Source organism: Crinia signifera, chromosome 4 (assembly GCF_055691185.1).
Source record: "Crinia signifera chromosome 4, ASM5569118v1, whole genome shotgun sequence".
In the NCBI taxonomy this organism is placed as follows: domain Eukaryota; kingdom Metazoa; phylum Chordata; class Amphibia; order Anura; family Myobatrachidae; genus Crinia; species Crinia signifera.
Window position 1 is genome coordinate 236,858,800 of NC_139220.1, and position 20,188 is coordinate 236,878,987.

Below are 20,188 nucleotides of genomic sequence, written 5' to 3' on the forward strand. Positions count from 1 at the left end.
GCAGTCAGTATTTTCCCTGCACAGAAACAAAATAACTCACCCAAATCTAATTCTATCTACTCCTGTTACATCTGCCCCCCTGCAGTGCACATGGTTTTGTCCATATGAGAAGGAATTTGCCTTTAAGAGTACACACTGGGGTGCCACAAGACTCTTGCAGGGGTGCCTCGGGTTGGTGGTCCAGAACCAAATCAAACTATTTATGGTCAAATTGATAGATAAAACCAGTGCTAGTGGGTGCTAATCTATAAATGTGACCAATCTGAAGCACAACGGTACACCCCCACATACCGAAACCCGAGGATAGCAGATAGGTGCTTCATTTAATATTTTTTTTCAAAATTGATAAAGAACTTTAACAAAAGGAGTGCTATAAAAAAATGCTGATAGGGAGCTGGGGAGTGGAGAGAGAGATGAGAGGCTGCTGCCACAGGACAGCCTCTCTCCCCAGTCCAACACACGCTGCTCAGTTCCATGTGCTGTGCTGGGGACAGAGACAGCTGCAGCGGCAGCCTGTCCTCTCTCTCCCTCTCTTTTTATTTTTTCATGGGGCATGGCCACCTGGTTGCCACACCTTCTCAATTTTACCAGGGCCCGGCCAAACTGTTGGCGCCCCAGCATACACCTAACCTCATTTTGTGTTAAACAGCCCTTCCAGTTACAACACTGCATGACTTTTTTGCATCTTTTTCTATTAAAATGTGCTTTATTGGCAAAACGGAATAGAATGTGTAAGCTGTAATGTTCCATTTCTTGTGCAGATATAGCTGCGGTGGCACAGAGAATATAGGTATGGCACATATAATTTTAATCAGCAAAAGCTACATATGTGTCATATAATGAGCTCCATTTTGTGAATAAAATGCATTTTAATTGAAAGTTTTAGTGCATGTCGACTCATCTTAATAACATTAGAAATTATAAATGATCCCCTTAGTAACTAAAACCTTTTTTTATGGTTTCACGCTGTTGGTTTTGATCCAAACAACATTTAATTTGTCAATGTTCCTAAATGTAAATGCTGTGGTGTTGTAATGGTTGTTTTTATTTTTGTTGTTGTTTTTTCCCCACCAGGTGTTATCAGAGTTTATTTTGGTAAAATATTGAAATAGAAGACCTTTTTTACAGATATTCAATAGGGAAAAACTTACTTCCTCCCATTGTTTCTTTTGCATGCAATTTTAAAGATCATAAACATTCTGACACATGTTCTGTACAAAAATATGCCAATTAGAATGCTGTTTGCTTAGATCACGGGGAATAGATCCATTGCGGCTCTCTGACAGCTGAACGCCAAACATGTCAGGCAGTAGCACAGTAATACCACATTGCTAAAACTGTTTAGAACCATCAAGATGTATTGAGAAGTTTACAAATATATATATATATATATATATATATATATATATATATATATGCGCCATTGGAGGTGATCGAGCCAAAAGATTACTTATTAGGGAGACCCAATGGATTTTGAGACTTGGGACCACCAAACCGGGTGGTCTCAATGACAAAATTAATTGTAACAGTCTTACCTAATAGTCCATTCCTGATTTAAATTAATTTATCTGTGTAACATAATGTATGTCTAGGCTAATATCAGATAGCTTAGGACTTTCATCTTGCAGGAGGAGTCCTGATACAGCCCACTTGTGATTGGTCAAATCTTTAATTTATGCATTATGTATATAGTATAAAATATTGTGTGTATGTCCAGGTGTAGCTTATGGCTATTATTTTGCATCTCTTATAATGGGGTACTTATTGTTCTATGTGTTTATGTTCACTGTCTCACTGTATTGTTATTATTATTATTGTTCAGGCATTCCCTGTTCTTCAGCGCGGGCATCCAGGGAGGGTAGCACCGCCCAACAAGGAAGATGGACGTTTCATCCAGTGGAACGCGGAAGTGGGTCTTGGAACGCACGCTGTGCGCTCCAGGGGTGAGCTTCCTGTGTCCTGGATAGTATGCGATGACGCACTTCCGGTACGGCGATGTGCGGCCGCGGGAGCTGGGCGACAGGACAGGTGAGTAATCAAACATGTTCTCTATATATATGTTGTTTGGGGAGGAGCTGGGGTTATCTGACTGCACCATTGTACCTGTGTGGCTACCATCCTGATGACGGGGGTTGTATCCCCTGAAAGCGCTAGATGTAACTAGCCAGAAAATACACTTGCGGTGAAAAGTTTATCCTGTGTCGTGTGCCTTCATTCTTGGAATTTTATATATATATATATATATATATATATATATATATATATATATATATATGAATCATGAATACAGCAAAAACACCTCACCTACAGATTTGTCCACATACATCTAGCCTACTCGTGCGTTAATCAACTTTTTCTGTCAAAATGCATCTTACTGGCAAAGTGATGTGAATAAGATGTACGCAAGCAGCTTATGCTGATTAAAATGATATGCAGCATGCCTATATTTCGAGTGTGAATGTGCCTGTATCTGCATGTGAAATACTACATTACAGTCACAGCTTTTGACACTGTAACGTAGCAATACCCAATGCTACTGTGTCACATGGCGCTTATATGTTACATGGAACGTGACTTGTATCGTATGGAGGATAGATGTATGTGGACACATCTGTAAAAGATGATTGAATGCATATTATGTGGAATAATAAAACACAATGTAAAAACAATAAACTACAGTTTAAAATGTTAGAATATGAAACCTTCAGTGTTTCTTCATCCAAGCTTTTCACTTCCTCTATTAGCTGTGTCAGCTCTTGCTGGGGAAGTAGTGAAATGACGGACTGACCAGAACTTGCTGCTGTAGGAGACAGAGAGTCTGCTGGATCAGAGATGTTCTCTTCCTTCTTTTTATCGTGCTGCCCAGCACCATACCCCTTCAACTCAGAAAGGCTTTAATTAAACAGAAAATAATTGGGTGAGGACCACTATAACAGAGGCAATTGCAAACAAGCAAACACATCATTGATTATTTATTTGACAAGATTAGCTTCATTAACCAGCAGCTCTAGGCCCTGTTTTCCTCTGACGTAAACATTACAGTATCACTATAATGAAAGTAGTTAATGTGATTGTTAGGGTCTCAGTTGTACCCTAGATGGCTGCCTTGCTGGGAATTGTCAAAGAAAAGATGAGCAGCCCATTTTATTATTTATTCAGTGTGTATCTGTTTGTTCAATATTCATTTTATACTTAGTGTATGTCTTATCTCATTTATTGCTTATTTGGAAATTGTAACCAATGTAGAGCACGCAAAATGGCTGCCTCGTCTGGTACTCTTTGTACAATGAAAAAGAACACATTTTGATACTAGGGCAGTATCTTTTAGAAAAAAAGATACTGCTCTAGTATCGAAACTGAACGATAAAGAAGATCAAACTACTGTCCTGTGCATGGTGCTTCAAGTTTCATATTGAAAAAATATGGCCCAAATCCATTAAATTAATGGATCTGAAATGCGGTCCTCAATGCCCTTCAACAGCATACCTCCCACCATGACCCACTCCACCTGTGTGGAAGCACCTTTCTTATCAATTAACTTGTTTAGAACACGTGAAGGCAATCATAAATTAAGAGGAAAGTCCAGTAGCAGAGCATGGTGTCCCTCCTGGAGAGGGTCATGTTGGGAGGTATGTAACAGTCCAGGTTTTATGTACAGGTGACTTAATTAGTACCACAGTCAATTTGATATATATATATATCATCTGTGCATAAGCAGGAATATCCTTACAACCTGTACTATTGGGGTGCCTTGAGGAGCAAGTTTGGAAACCATTGCATTAAAAGCTGTTGACCATGCTCTAGCATGCGAGAAATGTGGACAATGTAATAGGATTAATTTTGTTCTCTGGGTATACAATGTATACAACGTGACGCCTATTGATTCTTAAATATTTGCATACAGTTTTATGTTTGTGCATGTATAGCCTGTATAGATTTCCACCACTGCATTTGCTGACACCATAGTGTCAACTATAAACTAGCGTGTAGTGCTATGTCTACCTGTGCTGAATATGTTCCTGTAGTGTGATGTGTCACTGGCTTACTTACTTCACAGAGAATCCAGTGTCCAAGTGTTGGCTTTCAGTCAATGAGTTGGATAGGTTTTCTTCCTCTGTGGTGGCCTCAGTCTGCCAGGAGTCACTGCCCTGTACGTTTGAAGACTGGGGGAAATTCAGCAAGGATTTCATCAGGGCTGAAGACACTTGGTTGCTAATAGAATATATCTTGGAGTTCTCACTTATCTTTGTGTTATCGGTTGACACACTGTTGCTCAGGGGGTAACTCCTTGATCTTTGGCTTGGTGTTTTGTATGGTAAAGGCTCAGTAAGCTCGATATATGAAGAATGGAGTTGTGGCTCATTGCTGGTACTGCTGCTTCTTCTTGTACATAACAAGCTAGATTTTGGTGGAGAGTAGGACACTTTGGTTTCCTTCATATCTTCAAGAGATTTAGGAGAATCTAAATGAGGATCACTCATTTCTTTAACTTGATTTTCAACAGAGTTCACAGTCACCTTATTAAAAGAAACTGTTGCACATTCTACCTCTACTGCTTTGTTAGCTGGTTTCTCGTGGTGCACTGGAGACCAAGTGCTGGGGCTATCATTCCCTTTTGTTGCCGGCTGTGGTGTACTAAATGTCTCAAATGAACTTATCTTTTGTTTGATTGATGAGGACCTGCCAGACACCTGTGGTCTAAAACCATTATTAAGTTCCTTGGGCTTAACAAGATAAGCACTGTCTGATTTTCGTTCTACAATCTTAGATCCTTTCAAACTTTGGCGAAACCAGGCTGGCTTGGGGGCCACTGGTGGACCTTTTTTCAAGTTATTCATGTCTTCTGCTCTACAGATCTGAGAACTGGAGTCAACACCCTGAATTTGTTGATGCCCTCGTTCTATAAGTGCATGGGATGGGGAGTCCTCTCCTGTGCTAATGTTCCCATCTACATCCATTAGGCTGTGGTCTTCAGTTGAAATAGGGCTGAATAAGTTTTTAATACAATCAGAAATCTTGACCCAAGGATCTTCTGCAGTTGTATCTAAACTGTAGTCAACACGTGCCTGTCGCCGCAGTAATGGCTTGTGATGAGATACAATAGGATTTCCTACGGAACAAACGGAACAATAGTTTTATGATTACATCATCCCAGTCTCTTAAGCAGATGAAGCATGTTATAACATTCCAATGCATCTGTTATGCATATTACTCTCAGAATAACAGATTCATTCCGAAAAAATGAAGCAGGGGGCAGTATCAATGTGAATTTATTCAATGCGAATTATACAATTGTCTGCCAATTTCACTTGGAAAATGGGTGGCCATGGGAAACCTTGCTCACTCTTCCAAACATTCAGTCAAGACAATTACAGCAAATGGGTGGAAAGACTTGTGGACTTGGCATGCCCGCAAAGCCATGCCCCTTTTCTCCAAGTTCCTGCCCCCTTTTTGGAAGCGTGCATCCACTAGTCGTGGATGTAAGATGTTGGGAGGTATGATAATAACTGATTTTTTTTTTTTTGACTACAAGTACAGTAAGTGGAATCTGGCGTTGAGTAGAATGTATCTTCACAAGCAGTACAATCTGTATTTATATCATTTATTCAAGTAAAGGGTGTGGTATAGGGTTCCGGCAGTCCGGATCCCGACAGTCATTAGCCCGACATTGGGATCCCGACTGGCTGGACTCAGACAGCATGGCGAGCGCAACAAAGCCCCTTTGTGGGCTCGCTGCGCTCTCCACGCTGCGGGCACGGTGGGTCGCTACGCTCGACACCTATTCTATTCTCCCTCTATTGGGGTCGTGGACCCCCACGAGGGAGAATAGTCAGTGGCCGTCGGGAAACCATCTGTTGGTATTTTAACAGTCGGGATCCTGACATCGGGTAAATGACTGTCGTGATCCCGACTGTCGGGACACTGTCCGGCACCCGCAGCAAAGCCTTATTTAGCTGAATTTTCTTCTAAAATAACAGAGCTAGTCATATCATCAGTCAATGAATAGAACAAGTCTTATGGCTAAAAAATAAATTGTAAATCCAGGTTCCAACCAGTTTCTGACTCCTGAACAGCCTGATCTGTGCTATGCTCAAGTCCAGCACCTGTGATCAGCCATGTGATGTGTCACTCTGTGATGGGTGATTTGGTAATGGCATCTGGTCATCTGATCGCTGTGGTCCTTCTATGACTCCCAGTGCAGGGGGTATAGCCGTTGGCAGCGGTGCATGCGCGGATGCAATCTATGGGTATTTTTCATTAAATATCCCCAGAGAATTACGGTAAGTGGTCTTGTAGGGACAGAGCTTTGTCCCTGTACAAGCAATTTATCGTATTGCGGATTTGGTCATAATTATCACCTCCCATCCACATATGAGATGCAGATTGTGATAAATATAGTCTTTAGGTCCTTTCCATAAAATGATTTGCCATTTGTTAGTCCTCCGCTAAAAGTCCACTCCTGTTTATATTTCTCTGAGAAAGCATGTAGTGTAACTAGCCCCAGAAATCCCACGTTGCTAATGCTTTCATGTAAACAACCCTTACATACTCTATTCTTTATTTCAGAGTACTTTTTCAGCATACAGTATATTATATTGTAGTAGTGCTTGGTCATGTATATATAATGCAAAGATTAACAGATGGAGCTAATTAAAAAGAATTACATGTTTAAAGTGTGCAATATTGGTCTTTTCTGGCTTAACCCACTCACGTGTATCTTTTGGCGGAGCTTTTAATTGGAACCAAGCATTGAGTATCAGGTCTCCCTAACGCTGATTCATACCATGCAGATCTAATTATTCAATTCACAAATAAATTGAATTCTTAAATCTTCCACATACATCGCCATGAAGCATCATGATTGGCACCAGACAGACATATTACATTTCACACTGCTAATCATACTAAATGTAGAAAATAACAATAGAGTCTAAATGGTGCATGACTGGTGAAAACTGAGATCTGATAAATTGCTTTTGCGTTACAAAACCTTTTAATTAATTGCACACTATTATTAACCCTTTGGGTGCCAAGTGAATTTGGCAAAATAGAGATGAAAGTCATAATAATAATAATAATTTTATTTATATAGCGCTCTTTCTCCAATAGAACTCAAGGTGCTTAACAGATAGAATTAATGTAATACAGTACAGACAAAGTGAAGTACAGAAAAGCGATTCATAAACCATACATAAGAGAAGGAAGCAAATGCCTGTTATGTTTACCTTATAGAAGACATACAAGGTGGAATGTAATAGGATGAGAGATTAAAAACAAAACAAAAAAAAAGTTTGATTTTGCAGTGTAAATGATTGCCGCTTTAAAAAAACCCGGAGATTTCTTACCAAATCTCTCACTTTCTGAATCTCTCATCCTATTACATTTCACCCATAATCTTTTTTTACACGACATTTTTATTTGAATTTATATAACAAATGTGAGCAATGCTGGCATTTTTAGCGGATATTTTGCACATATATGTTGGCACTCAAAGGGTTAAACAAGGATTCAATTATCACTCATACATGTGTGTGTGTGTGTGTGTGTGCGCACGCACACATATGTGCATATACACACACAGACAAGCAAATACATATACACATATGCATCACATGACATAACATTTTCCCTTAAAAGCAACACTATTACATAATGGACATAAATATAAAATATACACAGAGTGCAGTGTTATGTGAACTTGTTCCCATGTTGATTGATTGTGGATCAGAAAATGACATACCTGTATCTGATAACTTCTGATCAGCAGCCGCTGTGTGCAAGGACTCGCTTGAAGATAAAGATCCATCTAACACATTGTGGGCTGTCATTTGCTGGTTTCCCTTCAGTAGCAAGTTTCCTGCTTCCTGCATGAAATAATGCAAATATGTCATCAACAGCACCATGAAAACCACAAGATTTGTCAGAGAGTACTGCTCAGTGATCACTACGCAATCTAGTGCTGCATCATTTGCTTTGGGCTAACAGTCATTTGCTTTGTCTAAATTTTGGTTGCAGTTGTTCACGTTAAGTCATACCAGCCTACCATCCTGCATTCTGCAGGAGACTCCCTGAAATAACAGCAATCTCCCTCTCTCCCTCATTAGTCTAGCAATCTCCCTCATTTCACCTAGCCCACTTTACACTGTTACAGTTTTAAGGAAAACAGGAAAGAGAGACAGATACATTTACATTGATCATCTGCACCATTTCCCAGCACTTTAGCAAGTATAGAAATTCTCTTACTAACTGCTTTGGGGCTCATCTACATTTGTATATAAGTAATTTTAAAAGATTCCTCTGAGATGTAGCAGTACACACCCTCGCTTCTAGGTGCAATGTGCACAATTTATTTTGGATATCCATATATGGAACTAGACAAGCCCTTTGGGTGGAGCATGACACACCCCTCAATGGGGCACTGTGCAAAATTCTACTGCCAACTATAATCTCCCTGAAACTAGTTTAAAAAAGTAGGCAAGTGTGTGTTAAGGGTGTGTTTCAACACTCTTTACATTGGTGCATACTATGTAATAACAGAGCTTGGTTTTAAACCAGAAGCTAATGTATGCCATTTTTTTAAGGGACCCTTTGCTAAATTCTCAGCCTCAATCTGTGTATCAGAACGTACAGTAGTATAAATAGGACAATATGCATACTGTACAGTATCCATTCATGTAAGAGGGACATGGTTCCTGGTAAAGAGAAGGGTTCCTGCTTAGAGATCTGTATCATGGCCACCACACATTGGTGGAAATGGATGCGGGACCATTTGTCTACAACAAGAAGATAGACAGCCATTAGGTCGACACCATTAGTTCGACAACTCAATAGGTCGACATGCTTTTAGGTCGACATACCATTAGGTCGACATGTCAATAGGTCGACATGCCATTAGGTCGACACTGCCATTAGGTCGACAGTGTCTAGGTCGACAGTCAAAAGATCGACATGGTTTTTTTTTCACTGTTTTTTTACCCAAATGTCATCACAGCCGACATGGACACAGTTTGAAGTGAACCGCAGCCCCTCGCATCGCTCGCTTCGCTCGCTCTCATGTGAAATAGAACTCCCATCTTATTAAATTTCCCCTATTGGGGCTCATGCTGAACACATCTGTATATGAAGCAGAGATGTGAAATGCCTAACTAAAAAGAATGGCAGGATGCATGCAGCTCTGCTCCAGTAACATATGCACCGAGCTTACACCGGGTATACACCACATACTAACTCACAACTTTGTACACATTACAGCATGACATTTACATTACATATTAGATATAATTTAAAAATAATAATACACAAATCATAAAATCAAACTGAATACACCCACAATAATATATGCATAAGCAATGAACAGTGTACCAATCAGCTTCAGAGGGGGAATCCACAACCAGCAACAAGCAGCCAGAGAGTACAGGCAGCCATCTTCCTTACTGGAAGCCATCACCATTAGTAGCAACTACTCCACATGTACTAAACTGACAGGAGTATATGCATCTCCGTGTGGCATACTTGCCAACTTTAAGCTGCTCCTCTCAGGTGGACAACCGGGGAAGAAATGCAGCTGAACTCATCGGGGGCAGGGCCAGACTCTTTACTTTATTGTGGTCCCACCCACTCTCTACAGACTAGGGATGGCCATTGACCATTGATGATTCAAAATAATCAATGGTTGATGGCCGATGTTAAATACTTTTGCCATCAATGGGGGAGAACCAGATGGTTTCCCTCTATCCATGGCACAGCAAAACCGATGTTTTGCTTTTGTTTATGTTTTTAAAGTGCTGGGAAATGGAGTATAGCTCCGCCCCTGACAACCACAAAGCCCTGCCCCTGTGTATTGATTGGCCCACGGGCCAATCAGTCAAACATATTGGATGACCATCGATAGGTAAAAATATCAATGGTTATCCATTGCATAGTTTTACACTATCGACGGCCAGTTGCACTATTGCCATCAATGGCAAGGCAATGATGCCCATCCTTACTACAGATCTGTGATTCCTGGTACTATCTCCCATTCTGTTCACTTAACTATCTTTCGAACTACAGAGCAATAACAAACATATGTTCTTTACTATACTGTATTATCCCCTTCATATACTGTACATGTGTCCTTTTTGGTACATATGGTAGAATGACATGCACAATGCCTATACTGTATATCCTGAAATTGTAATTTTCCTTCTATATTCTATATAACATTTGGTACAGTTATTAACAATGATACACATCTAAAATCTCACAGCACCAATCTAGCAACAATGCATCTGGTGGTGGTGTTTACACTGTAATTATAATGATGGAATATGGACTTTATAATCTGTTATTATACATTTGTTGCTACAAGCCCCCTGGCCTGTCTGATCCTGTAATGTATTGTGTTGTGTTATACAGTGCATAAGCTCAAACTTCCTCTGTTACACCACATCCTGTGTTTCTTCTGTTTGTCTTCATGTTCCTTTGTGTGTGGGCTTATATTCTGAATCTCAATTCTGATGATGTGTTCAGTGCTCTGTTACTTAAAATCTCTGTTGGGCTGTAATGAGGAGTGGGCGAACAGTGCCACTGCACGGGGCGTAGGGCCCTAGGGCACGAATGTTGCCATAATCGCCCCAAATATCACTAATATCCCTTCTCCAGTGGAGCACAGAAACACAGCAGAAATTGTTACACCCCAGATAGCATGCACTACTGTCCCTTTAACAGATGTCACAATCTACTGTATATAAATGACCTTCCGCCTAAGATGAGTATTTGCAGCATTGTGTACTCTCCTCTGTGAACCGCCAACAGTTGTTTGTGTTGGAGACAGGAGGGGGACAGGGCCACTACTCTGAGCAGGGCCACATATTTTTGCTGACAGGTGGCCTCACAGGTGTGTTGCCCTTCTGGGAATCTTCCCTGTAAGGTCTATGGTAAATCTACCATAGATTTATGGTGCAGCAGCATGCAAAAATAATAAATGTCTCTGCATCCCTTGATTGTTACATGGCTAGTTTCAGATACAAAGTTACTGATTTTTGTAGTTTTTCTTGCTTTTCGAATCCACATTTTGGAATCCACCCCATAATAGGAAGATAAAGGGCCCGATCTTGCAATTTTTCACAAGTGCGTCCCAGGCGATCATATGACAACTTTGAGAAAACGGGAGAAAATTACTAAGATGGGAGTTCTATTTCACATGGGATGTTGCCATGAGCAACCAATCAAATACTATCTATTATCTTCTAGAAGGTGCTAAATAAATAAGTAGATTCTAATTGGTTGCCCGTATCAACATACCATGTGACACAGAACCCATCTTAGTAAATTTCCCCCATAAAATTATGTTGGTGTTATTGGGTTGGCCACAGTGGCAGCTCCCCTATTTAAATAGGTAATCCAAACCAACTGACAATCTAAAAGTTCCAGAACAGTTGGTGTGGCTCCCCTATTTGATTTTTGGTCTGTGCAGCAGCCCCACACAGCAACTGCCACTGGTTGGCAATGTATTTTGTGGTATAGTCTGCTCTCTAAGGGTTACATTTACTAAGATGGATATTCTATTGAAGATAGGATAGCAACCAATCAGATTATATCTATTATCTTCTGAAAAGTGCTAAATCAATAAAAAGTAGAATCTGATTGGTTGCTATGGGAAACATTCTGTCTTTAATAGAACTCCCATCTTAGTAAATTTACCCCCAACACTATAAGTAAAGCTACAGTAGATTCTATATAAGATGTGCACTTACGTCATCCCTTGTATCTTGCTTATAGTACTTCCTGGGTGGAGGGGCTGGTTTTGATGTTAGTTTCTTAACTATGATCTCTCCTGAGTGTCCACTATTTTTCTTGCAGAGAACCTTGTTTGTATTCAGCCCGTCATTGGTGAGAGCTGAATGGTCTTCCAGGCTTGCTGGAACAGAGTAATGCATCTGTGCAGGCTCCGTTCTTACAGGTACATCCACACTATGCACCCTGTTCTTCATGCCATAGCCTTGGTAGGAGTCTGTGCTAGCACACATAGATCTGGGGTTATAATTGCTGTCACTGCTGGAGCGAACCATTTGCTTCTGTTCCCTCCGACTGTAAAACAAGAATGCAGCGTGCCTCTCTATACAGCTCTCACACTGGTATTTACCATGGCAGCATGATCCCATCCTTTTATCACCTGCAATTTATACACATTTAATGTTACATCATTTCATATATTTGTCAGTTATATCATTTCTGCTTTCATAAACATTGAGCTTCATATAGCGTTTAACCCAATTCTATATGCATTCACTTGTGCTGACAGGGGGGGGGGGGGGAGGGGGGTCAGGGATGATCACATCAGAAATTGTAAGGCCCGGGACTCACAAAATAGGCAGGGCCCCCTTTCCCCTTCTAGAACCCCCGGCATTCCTGGTCAGACCTCTGGTGTCTGTAGAACTTGCCAAACTACTCAACCGCTACATTGCTTTAAGGCAGGGGTGGCCAAACCGGTCCCCGAGATCTACCAACGGTCCACGTTTTCCAGGTTTCCTATCTTGTGCACACCTGTAGTCATTACTAACTGTCACATTTTCAAACCTGCTGCATTCATTCCTACTATAGATCCACAGGTTGCCTGGAAAACATGTACCGTTGGTAGATCTTGAGGACAGGTTTGGCCACCCCTGCTTTAAGGGAAATGTGAACTTTGTTTATGACAAATAATAAAGGATAGACTCCAGTCCTGGGCCCCATTTATTTTGTTAAGTATTGATTAAATGATTGGTTACTCCCCCTCCCTCATTTCTGGGTTGGCATATCGTTAGCTGGCATCACCGGATGTGACACTCCGCCGCCCGCCGGAAGTACGTCACCGGATCTCTTTCTCAGTTAAGTGGGAACGGTTCTACGGTTCAATATGCGTTCCAAATATCTGTAAATAGTGTCTTTAATACGCTGATCTTCATATCCTGCTCCTAAAGGATTATAGGACTTACACGAGCAAGTAGCAATTACAATCAAACAGTTTTAATCGGTTTTAGAAAAATGCATTGGACAAGAAAACTCTTGCACATCAATTGATCAGTTCAATTTCCCAAAGTAGTTCAGTCGATTCCAGTTGTTTATGTGTGTGTGTATAAGACACAGATTTTAAGCAAAAAAAGATCTAGTTCTATTTCACATGAGATGTTGCTATGGGCAATTAATCAGATGCTCTCTATTATCTTCTAGAAGGTGCTAAATAAATAAGTAGATTCTGATTCTAAAGCAACCTAGAAACAAAAAAATCTATATTGTATTTAAATAGACTAAAATGAAATTGCATGTTGCTGCCTGTTCACATGTTCAACCACTGGATGGCAGTGTAAGTTCTAAGTGAGTCCTATGATGTAACTGGCCTGTAAACTCAAGATACAGTAAGTAACTCTTCTGCTGTTGTGGAACTACAGTACTCAGCAGACTTTCTTTGGAATCTTCAAAGATACAGTAAGACTATTGCTTGTATTGTACTTATCTTCTTAGTGAACGTTTATGTTTAATATAGTTTCTCAAACATTGTCCTCAATAGTTGAGATTTTAGTTATACTGTATGCATTGGTCAGCATTGATAATATAATTAAGAAGGAGACAAATTTGGGCTCAAGAATTAATTTATATTAAAATACCTATAATTTGCACTAATCACCTAACACTCGAAAATGTTGCTCCTATAAAGCATATTTGCCTACTTTTTAAGTCTCCTCTTTGGGAAAAGCCCATAGAGGAGACTGTCAGCTGTACTTAGAAGGGGCGGGGACTGATATCTATGTCATCAAGCCGTTCCCCCAGTACAGCAAATACCGCAATTTGTGGTTCTGCGGAGGAGGTGGGGCTAATGCACATTTTAGTATTTGATCAGCGAGCCGGAGGTTTGCCCAGGGGGACCCAATTTTCATAAGCCTACAAGCCATTCTGGGAGGGCAGGCAAGTATGACACATTAAAAGCACTCAACTTGGATCCATCAAGTCTAAAAGATTAATAAAAACCTATTGACCATTACCAGTAGATGAGTTCCATCCAATAAATCCTTAGATTAGCAGCATTGGGAATCCAACTGTAGAAATACTAATAAAGAGGAAACTTTCAACTGCTTACACCATACTCGATCTCCCGGGATATATTTGTGCCTCTCTTCCTACTCACAAGCTTTACCACGTTCCTCAAAAAAATATGTAAGATGATTTTTTTAACGATAGCGTTATCCTTCATGTTGATAACTTTTATCATCTAGTGTGTATGCACCTTTAGGGTCTTGATTCAATTAGCTGTAAGCAGCTGTTGCAATGACATGGAAAGGCCAACATTGCACAGTAAAGGTGCGTACACACGGGGCAATATGATCGCTGGCAATATATTGCTAGCAATATATTGCTCAGCAATCATATTGCCCCATGTCCCGTTTTCATCTGCGACCAGAGATGGTCGCAGATGAAAATTTAAACACTGCTGGGTGAAGAGGCAGGGGATGTCGCTGGTCAGAGGAGCATGCTCCTCCGACCAGTGACCATTCAGGGGCTGAAAACGGGAGCACGCACCCAGCGATTTATCGCTGGTGCACACTCCAATCACTGATAATATGGTCGCTCAGCGACCATATTCCCAGCGATTTCAGCCCCTATCGCCCCCGTGTGTACACAACATAACTTGCCACTGTAGCTAGCCATAGGAACATGCAAACAAAATCTGTGAACTCAGAGGTACTGGCTAATTGATACAACCCCTAAGATTGGCACAAAGCATTACCTTCCATGTTCCACTGAGGATTTTCCTTTTCCACAACCTCAGTCATGGCCTGCTGCAGCTGCTGCTCAGAGACCTGCAAATGTTAAAAACCACAATGAGTGCTGGAAAACAGGTATAAATACAGTAGTATGGTATCCTTCCATGAATACGGTGAGTGATGTTTCCTAACTGTGCATGCCCATTTCTGCACAGTGTTCACCTGGTGCTCACACCCACCAGTGCAGGTGGGGGTGTGGGGCGGTGGCGGGTAATCGTGCCCATGGGAATGCCCAGCATTTCATGGGTGTTCCTATGAAAACGCTGGGTTTTACCATGGTAATGACCCAGTGACGAGGGTGCCAGGGGCACCACATGTCAGCTGCACGCTATGTTCCCCTCCAGAGCACACACAAAGCTAAGACACCTGAGAGTGTCCACAAAGCTAAGACACCTGAGAGTGTCCACCAAGCTAAGACACCTGAGAGTGTCCACCAAGCTAAGACACCTGAGAGTGTCCACAAAGCTAAGACACCTGAGAGTGTCTTAGTTTTGCATGTACCTTCCACATCATTAAATGGGTTTGGCCCCATAGGCTGCGAATGGATGTTTATGCAAAACATACATTCATAGCCGTGCAGGCGAATTTACCCTGTGAAGGGGGCGGTGGCCTGTGCAAATGGTGGGCGGGCTTAAAAAGACATGCAGCGCTGTGAAGTTATGCCTCTGTTCCCACTCACAAGCTTTGCCACGCAGCGCTGTGAAGTTCGCAGCACTGCGTATCGACTACAGTGAAGTCCTATCGCTCATCACCCAAGGTGTTTTAATTAAGTGGGTGCAAACATGGCATTGACTCTGTAGTGAAGAAATAGTTCTATCCCTAGGGGTAATGGTTTAATCATTGAATGTGTAGCAGTGCCATGGAAGCAGCAGCTTCATAGCTGTGAATGCAAGGCACTGAGCTGTGATTTCACAAGGCGCTTAATATGTACAGTATGTGGTAAGTGATGAAGTCTGTCCTGTAATGGTGGGCTTATAGCTGCAGCAAAATTTGTTTCCTTTTTCCTCCATTTTATGCAGAAATAAAGTTATTAGGCATCTACGGATTCCAACCAATTAACAAAATCACTTGTGTATGTGTTTGAGCTGTGTAAAAAGTGTAGGTCTTGTGCTTGCTTTTTTCACAATGAGTTCCTCCCACAAGCTGTAATTAATATGCCTACATTTACCTGAGGGTCTGGGTGCCTGCTGATCAGAATGATGATTGCTCCTGGGTGGCAGTGGCTTAGCAGCGCATAGACTTCATTCAGTGACTTGTTACTGACTGCATGCTCATTTATTTCCACAATCTCATCACCTTTTCTATAAGTAAAAAAAAGAGACAAATCATATTTGTTACAGAGGGCAGTATTCAATGAGAAATATTCTACGTGCATGGCGAGAGATTTTTTCTCTCGCCATGCACTCGCCCTGTTCCGGAGGGCTCGCTGCCACTACTGCTCCCACTATTCAATGTGGTTAAGACTCGCCGCCACTCGCGGCGAGTCTTAACCCCTGCAGTGGACGAGCGTCCGCGGCAGGGAGCTGGCAGGGAGCCGGGGGACGGTGGCAGCCAGGGAGATTAAAGTCTCCGTGGCTGCCCCAGAACATATGTGGAGGGGAGGAGGGCTCCCCGGGACCCAGGCAGCACAAGCTGCCCCCCCCTATAGCCAGTAGGGGACCCAGTATTCACTGCACCCGATCGTGCATATGTAATGATTGGGTGCAGTGAATATATGAATATCTAATGAGCGGCTCAAGAGCTCCGGCCCCCTGCTGGCTTCTCTGTGTAAAAAAAAATTAGCACATGAATAAAAATAGCATGCCCCTTCACAGAAAAAAATTCCTGATTTTTTGACACCAAAATTAAAAAAAAAAAACCTTTTTAGTTTAAAAGTTCGCATTCCAGTTCTCCATGAAAAGATGGAGAATTGCTACACGGAGAGACAAGGCGAAAATCACTTAGAAAGACGGCGAAAATATCACATTGAATAGGGTGGTTCACTTTTGGAGAGCAAAATGCTCCTTCCAATGCGAAAATAGCACAAACTCGCCATAAAACACGGCAAATTTTTCTCATTGAATATGGCCCAGAGAATATGTGTTAAATATGTTATATAGTCCACATTTTAACTAACTTCATCAGCATGTCCTGAGCTTCAGGCGTGGATCCAGGGGTGTGATCAGTGTAATTACACTATCCCCATAACACTTCTTTCCTGCCCACTACCAGTTGGGGATGGCCATCGACCATCGATGATTCGAAATCATCGATGGTTCATGGCCGATGTCGAATACTTTTGCCATCGATGGGGGAGAACCACATGGTTTCCCTCCATCGATGGAACAGCAAAATTATGTTTTGCTTTTTTTCCCCACAGAGCATAGCTCCGCCCCTGACACCCACGAAGCCCCACCCCCGTGTTGTGATTGGCCCACAATCAAACACAATGGAAGACCATCGATATGTAAAAATATCGATGGTCATCCATTGCATAGTTTAGCACTATCGATGGCCTGTTGCAGAATTGCCATCGATGGCAACCATCGATGGCAATGGCAACGATGGCCATCCCTACTACCAGTAGCTGCCACATAGTGGTGCAGCAGCACATCGTTCAGAGAAATAGCTGAGACAGCTGCCTTTCCAGACTATAACACCCCCCAGCAGCAGGTGCTGGGCTGGGAAGGGATGCTGCTATCTCCCCGCCAGATACAGTATGTCACTGCATTTCTATATAACAGCCAGTGGTAGATGACAGGGGAGAAGTGCCACTGCCTGAATGCCTAAGAAAAGTCCTTGGACCAAGAATTAGATGGGTCAAAGTCAGGGTTGGATTGTGGCCACATGTTAATACCGGACCCTCTGATGAAGCTGTGAGCCATAAGGGTGTGGGTTCACAATTTTGGGGTTTGGCTGAGGAACTGGCAACAGAATTGGGCGGCTTTTAATCAGTATTATAGCTGGAAAACCCCTAAATATTGTCTCTCTGTAATCACAACAGAAAAAGAGACATCACTGATTTCTCCTCCTTTTCATTTGTGTATGTACAGTCCTGCATTCCCTAAACCATTTTTGGTTTAATTAAGAGCTGTGTACAAACAATATCTACTGTAATGTACCTGAACATGGATGTGTTACAGTATGTCTAGCACAGGAGAGAATGAGGGAGAGGCAGTACAGTGCTGAGTGCAGTGCTGCCATGGGCCCCCTGGAACCATTCTGTGCAGGTGCAGGAAGCTGACTTACAAATGTATGCTATGGTAGATCCATGGGGGTGTGATCAGGGCAGCCTACAACTCCATCACTGCTGCCGCAGCCTCAGTCATTTGCTAAAGATGGCGAGGCAGGACATTTTTTTCCTCATGGAGGCAGTCCTGTACCTCAAGTCTGTCCTAGCAGGAGGTTTCAAATAAATATCACAAGACACATATAGCAATAATCGCAATACTTTTATTCTATGTTATGTACATTTTACTGAACAGACCCCATAGTCCAGCGTTGTGTGCAAATATTGTGCTCCGCAGCCCTAGCAGTGGCGGGAGCACCGGCACTACAGGGACGTAGCAGCACGGGGAAGAACGCTGTACATGTATGCCCTGGGCAGCCCTCTCATTCCTCACCCCCAGCAGTATTAATAGTTATGCCACTGCATGCCGTGAACATGCACACATAAATATCTGTAAGACATATATTTGAAACTCCTTATGTCAGGGAGAAGAAGCAGACACATCTAGGGTGAGTACAGTAAGGGCATTCCTTCATAATTGTGACTGAGGTAAGCATTCTATATACCCAAGCAATCAGGAGCTTTTTAGGCATGACCCAGGTTTGAACCAGGACTAATCCTGGTGGTGGTTTGGGTTGAGGACCCAGGATGAGTGACAAGGTTGACCCTTTCACACCGAGCTTCAGCCCAGGCAATAACCTGGGTCAACGGCTCAGGGCCAGATATATCAAGCTTCAAAAAGTGATAAAGTGGAGAGTGATAAACAATGAGCTTGGTTTGAAAAATTACAGGTAGGAGTTGATTGGCCGGCTGTTTATCACTCTTCACTTTATCACTTTTTGAAGCTTGATATATCTGGCCCTGAGCCGTCGACCCTTTTTAAAGCTTGATACATCTGGCCCTCAGTGTGAAAGGGGTATAACGGATGCTATATACTTGTTGCTCCAGGCTTAACCCTAGCATGTACAGATGGATAAATACGCTCTTCCTAATAACACTTGGTGAGTAAAAGCATCCAGCTCTGTATCAGGACCACTGTCTCAGATCATGCAGCGCAATGTTGCTGGCTCTAGAGACAGTCGGGGCCTGATCACACGGATGCTTATTTGCAGTGGCCAGCAATCAAGTAAATACACCCCCCCCCCCCACCAGAGTGAAATCCCGACTTGAGAATGAATGTGTGCACTGTGCTAATAGATGTGTCTGGCTTGCGAAGACTTTGAGGCCATACAAAAATGTCCAAAACCGCACATACAGTAAGCCGATTACCATGGAATGATTTCCCCACTGGTCCCCACTGTTCACAGGTTATTAGTAGCGCTGGACTAACTCGGCAGCTGCAATGAAATCAGCCAGATTGAAGCCAGAGCAGACATCAAATACCCTCCCTTAAAATGATTGGGCACTCCTGCCTTTTTTTCTGGCAAGCCTGCTTTTTCTTTAAACACGCCCATGAAACAGCCGGTTATCACCCCCCAGACACCGGCTTCCTGTCACTCACCGTGCGAACGGCTAACAATCAAAAAAGTAGAGGCTCTGATTTACTCTGATTTACTCCAATTTTAAAGCAGGATCTTATTGGCTATCCCTAGTCACATGACAGTTGTTGACAGTTGATAGCCAATAAGATCCTGCTTTGAAATCAGAGTAAATCAGGGCCTACACATCTCTACAAAAATGTAGAATGATTTCTTTGCTGGATGGTATTGAGCATGGTGAGTGGCAACAAACTCACCAAAAAAGCTGGTTTTAATAGTTAATCAGTCTGGTCATATTGCTTACTCTGTGAGGATCCTAATCCTTACAAAGACCCTATAAAATGTACCTAAAATCCATACATAAAACACCCGTGGCGTATAAATCAAGCAAAGAGTTTATGTTCATGGAGATAGGAGCACTCCATAATATTCCTTTTGCATCTGCTTGCGTACTTTACTGAGAAACAAGTTATATACTGTACCTAAGCCGACCATCCATATGGGCCACAGAGCCTGGAGAGAGGGTATGGATAAATATTCCAGAAATGCCACCACAATTTGGAACACTGCACAGCCCAATACCCAGGCCAACACCTGATTCTGGAGAGATTAAAGACAAAAAGTTACGCATGTCTAGTATATCTATGTCTGTGTATGCTTCGTAAAGAGTTTTTTATTGTACAGGTAAAATATACCTTTCAATACAGAAAGACACATGT

General features: G+C 42.1%; 1 protein-coding gene across 1 annotated transcript in view; it reads right to left on the reverse strand.

Moving 5' to 3' along the window:
• IL16 (interleukin 16) overlaps positions 1-20,188 on the reverse strand; it is a 98,910-nt gene that overhangs the window by 16,729 nt on the left and 61,993 nt on the right. The window contains exons 10-16 of the mRNA XM_083184033.1: positions 19,952-20,069; positions 15,952-16,084; positions 14,747-14,819; positions 11,739-12,157; positions 7,742-7,865; positions 4,051-5,110; positions 2,703-2,892 (exon numbers count right to left, since the gene is read on the reverse strand). Of these exons, the coding sequence (XP_083040159.1) occupies positions 2,703-2,892; positions 4,051-5,110; positions 7,742-7,865; positions 11,739-12,157; positions 14,747-14,819; positions 15,952-16,084; positions 19,952-20,069 (2,117 nt within the window). The remainder of the gene's footprint in view (positions 1-2,702; positions 2,893-4,050; positions 5,111-7,741; positions 7,866-11,738; positions 12,158-14,746; positions 14,820-15,951; positions 16,085-19,951; positions 20,070-20,188) is intronic.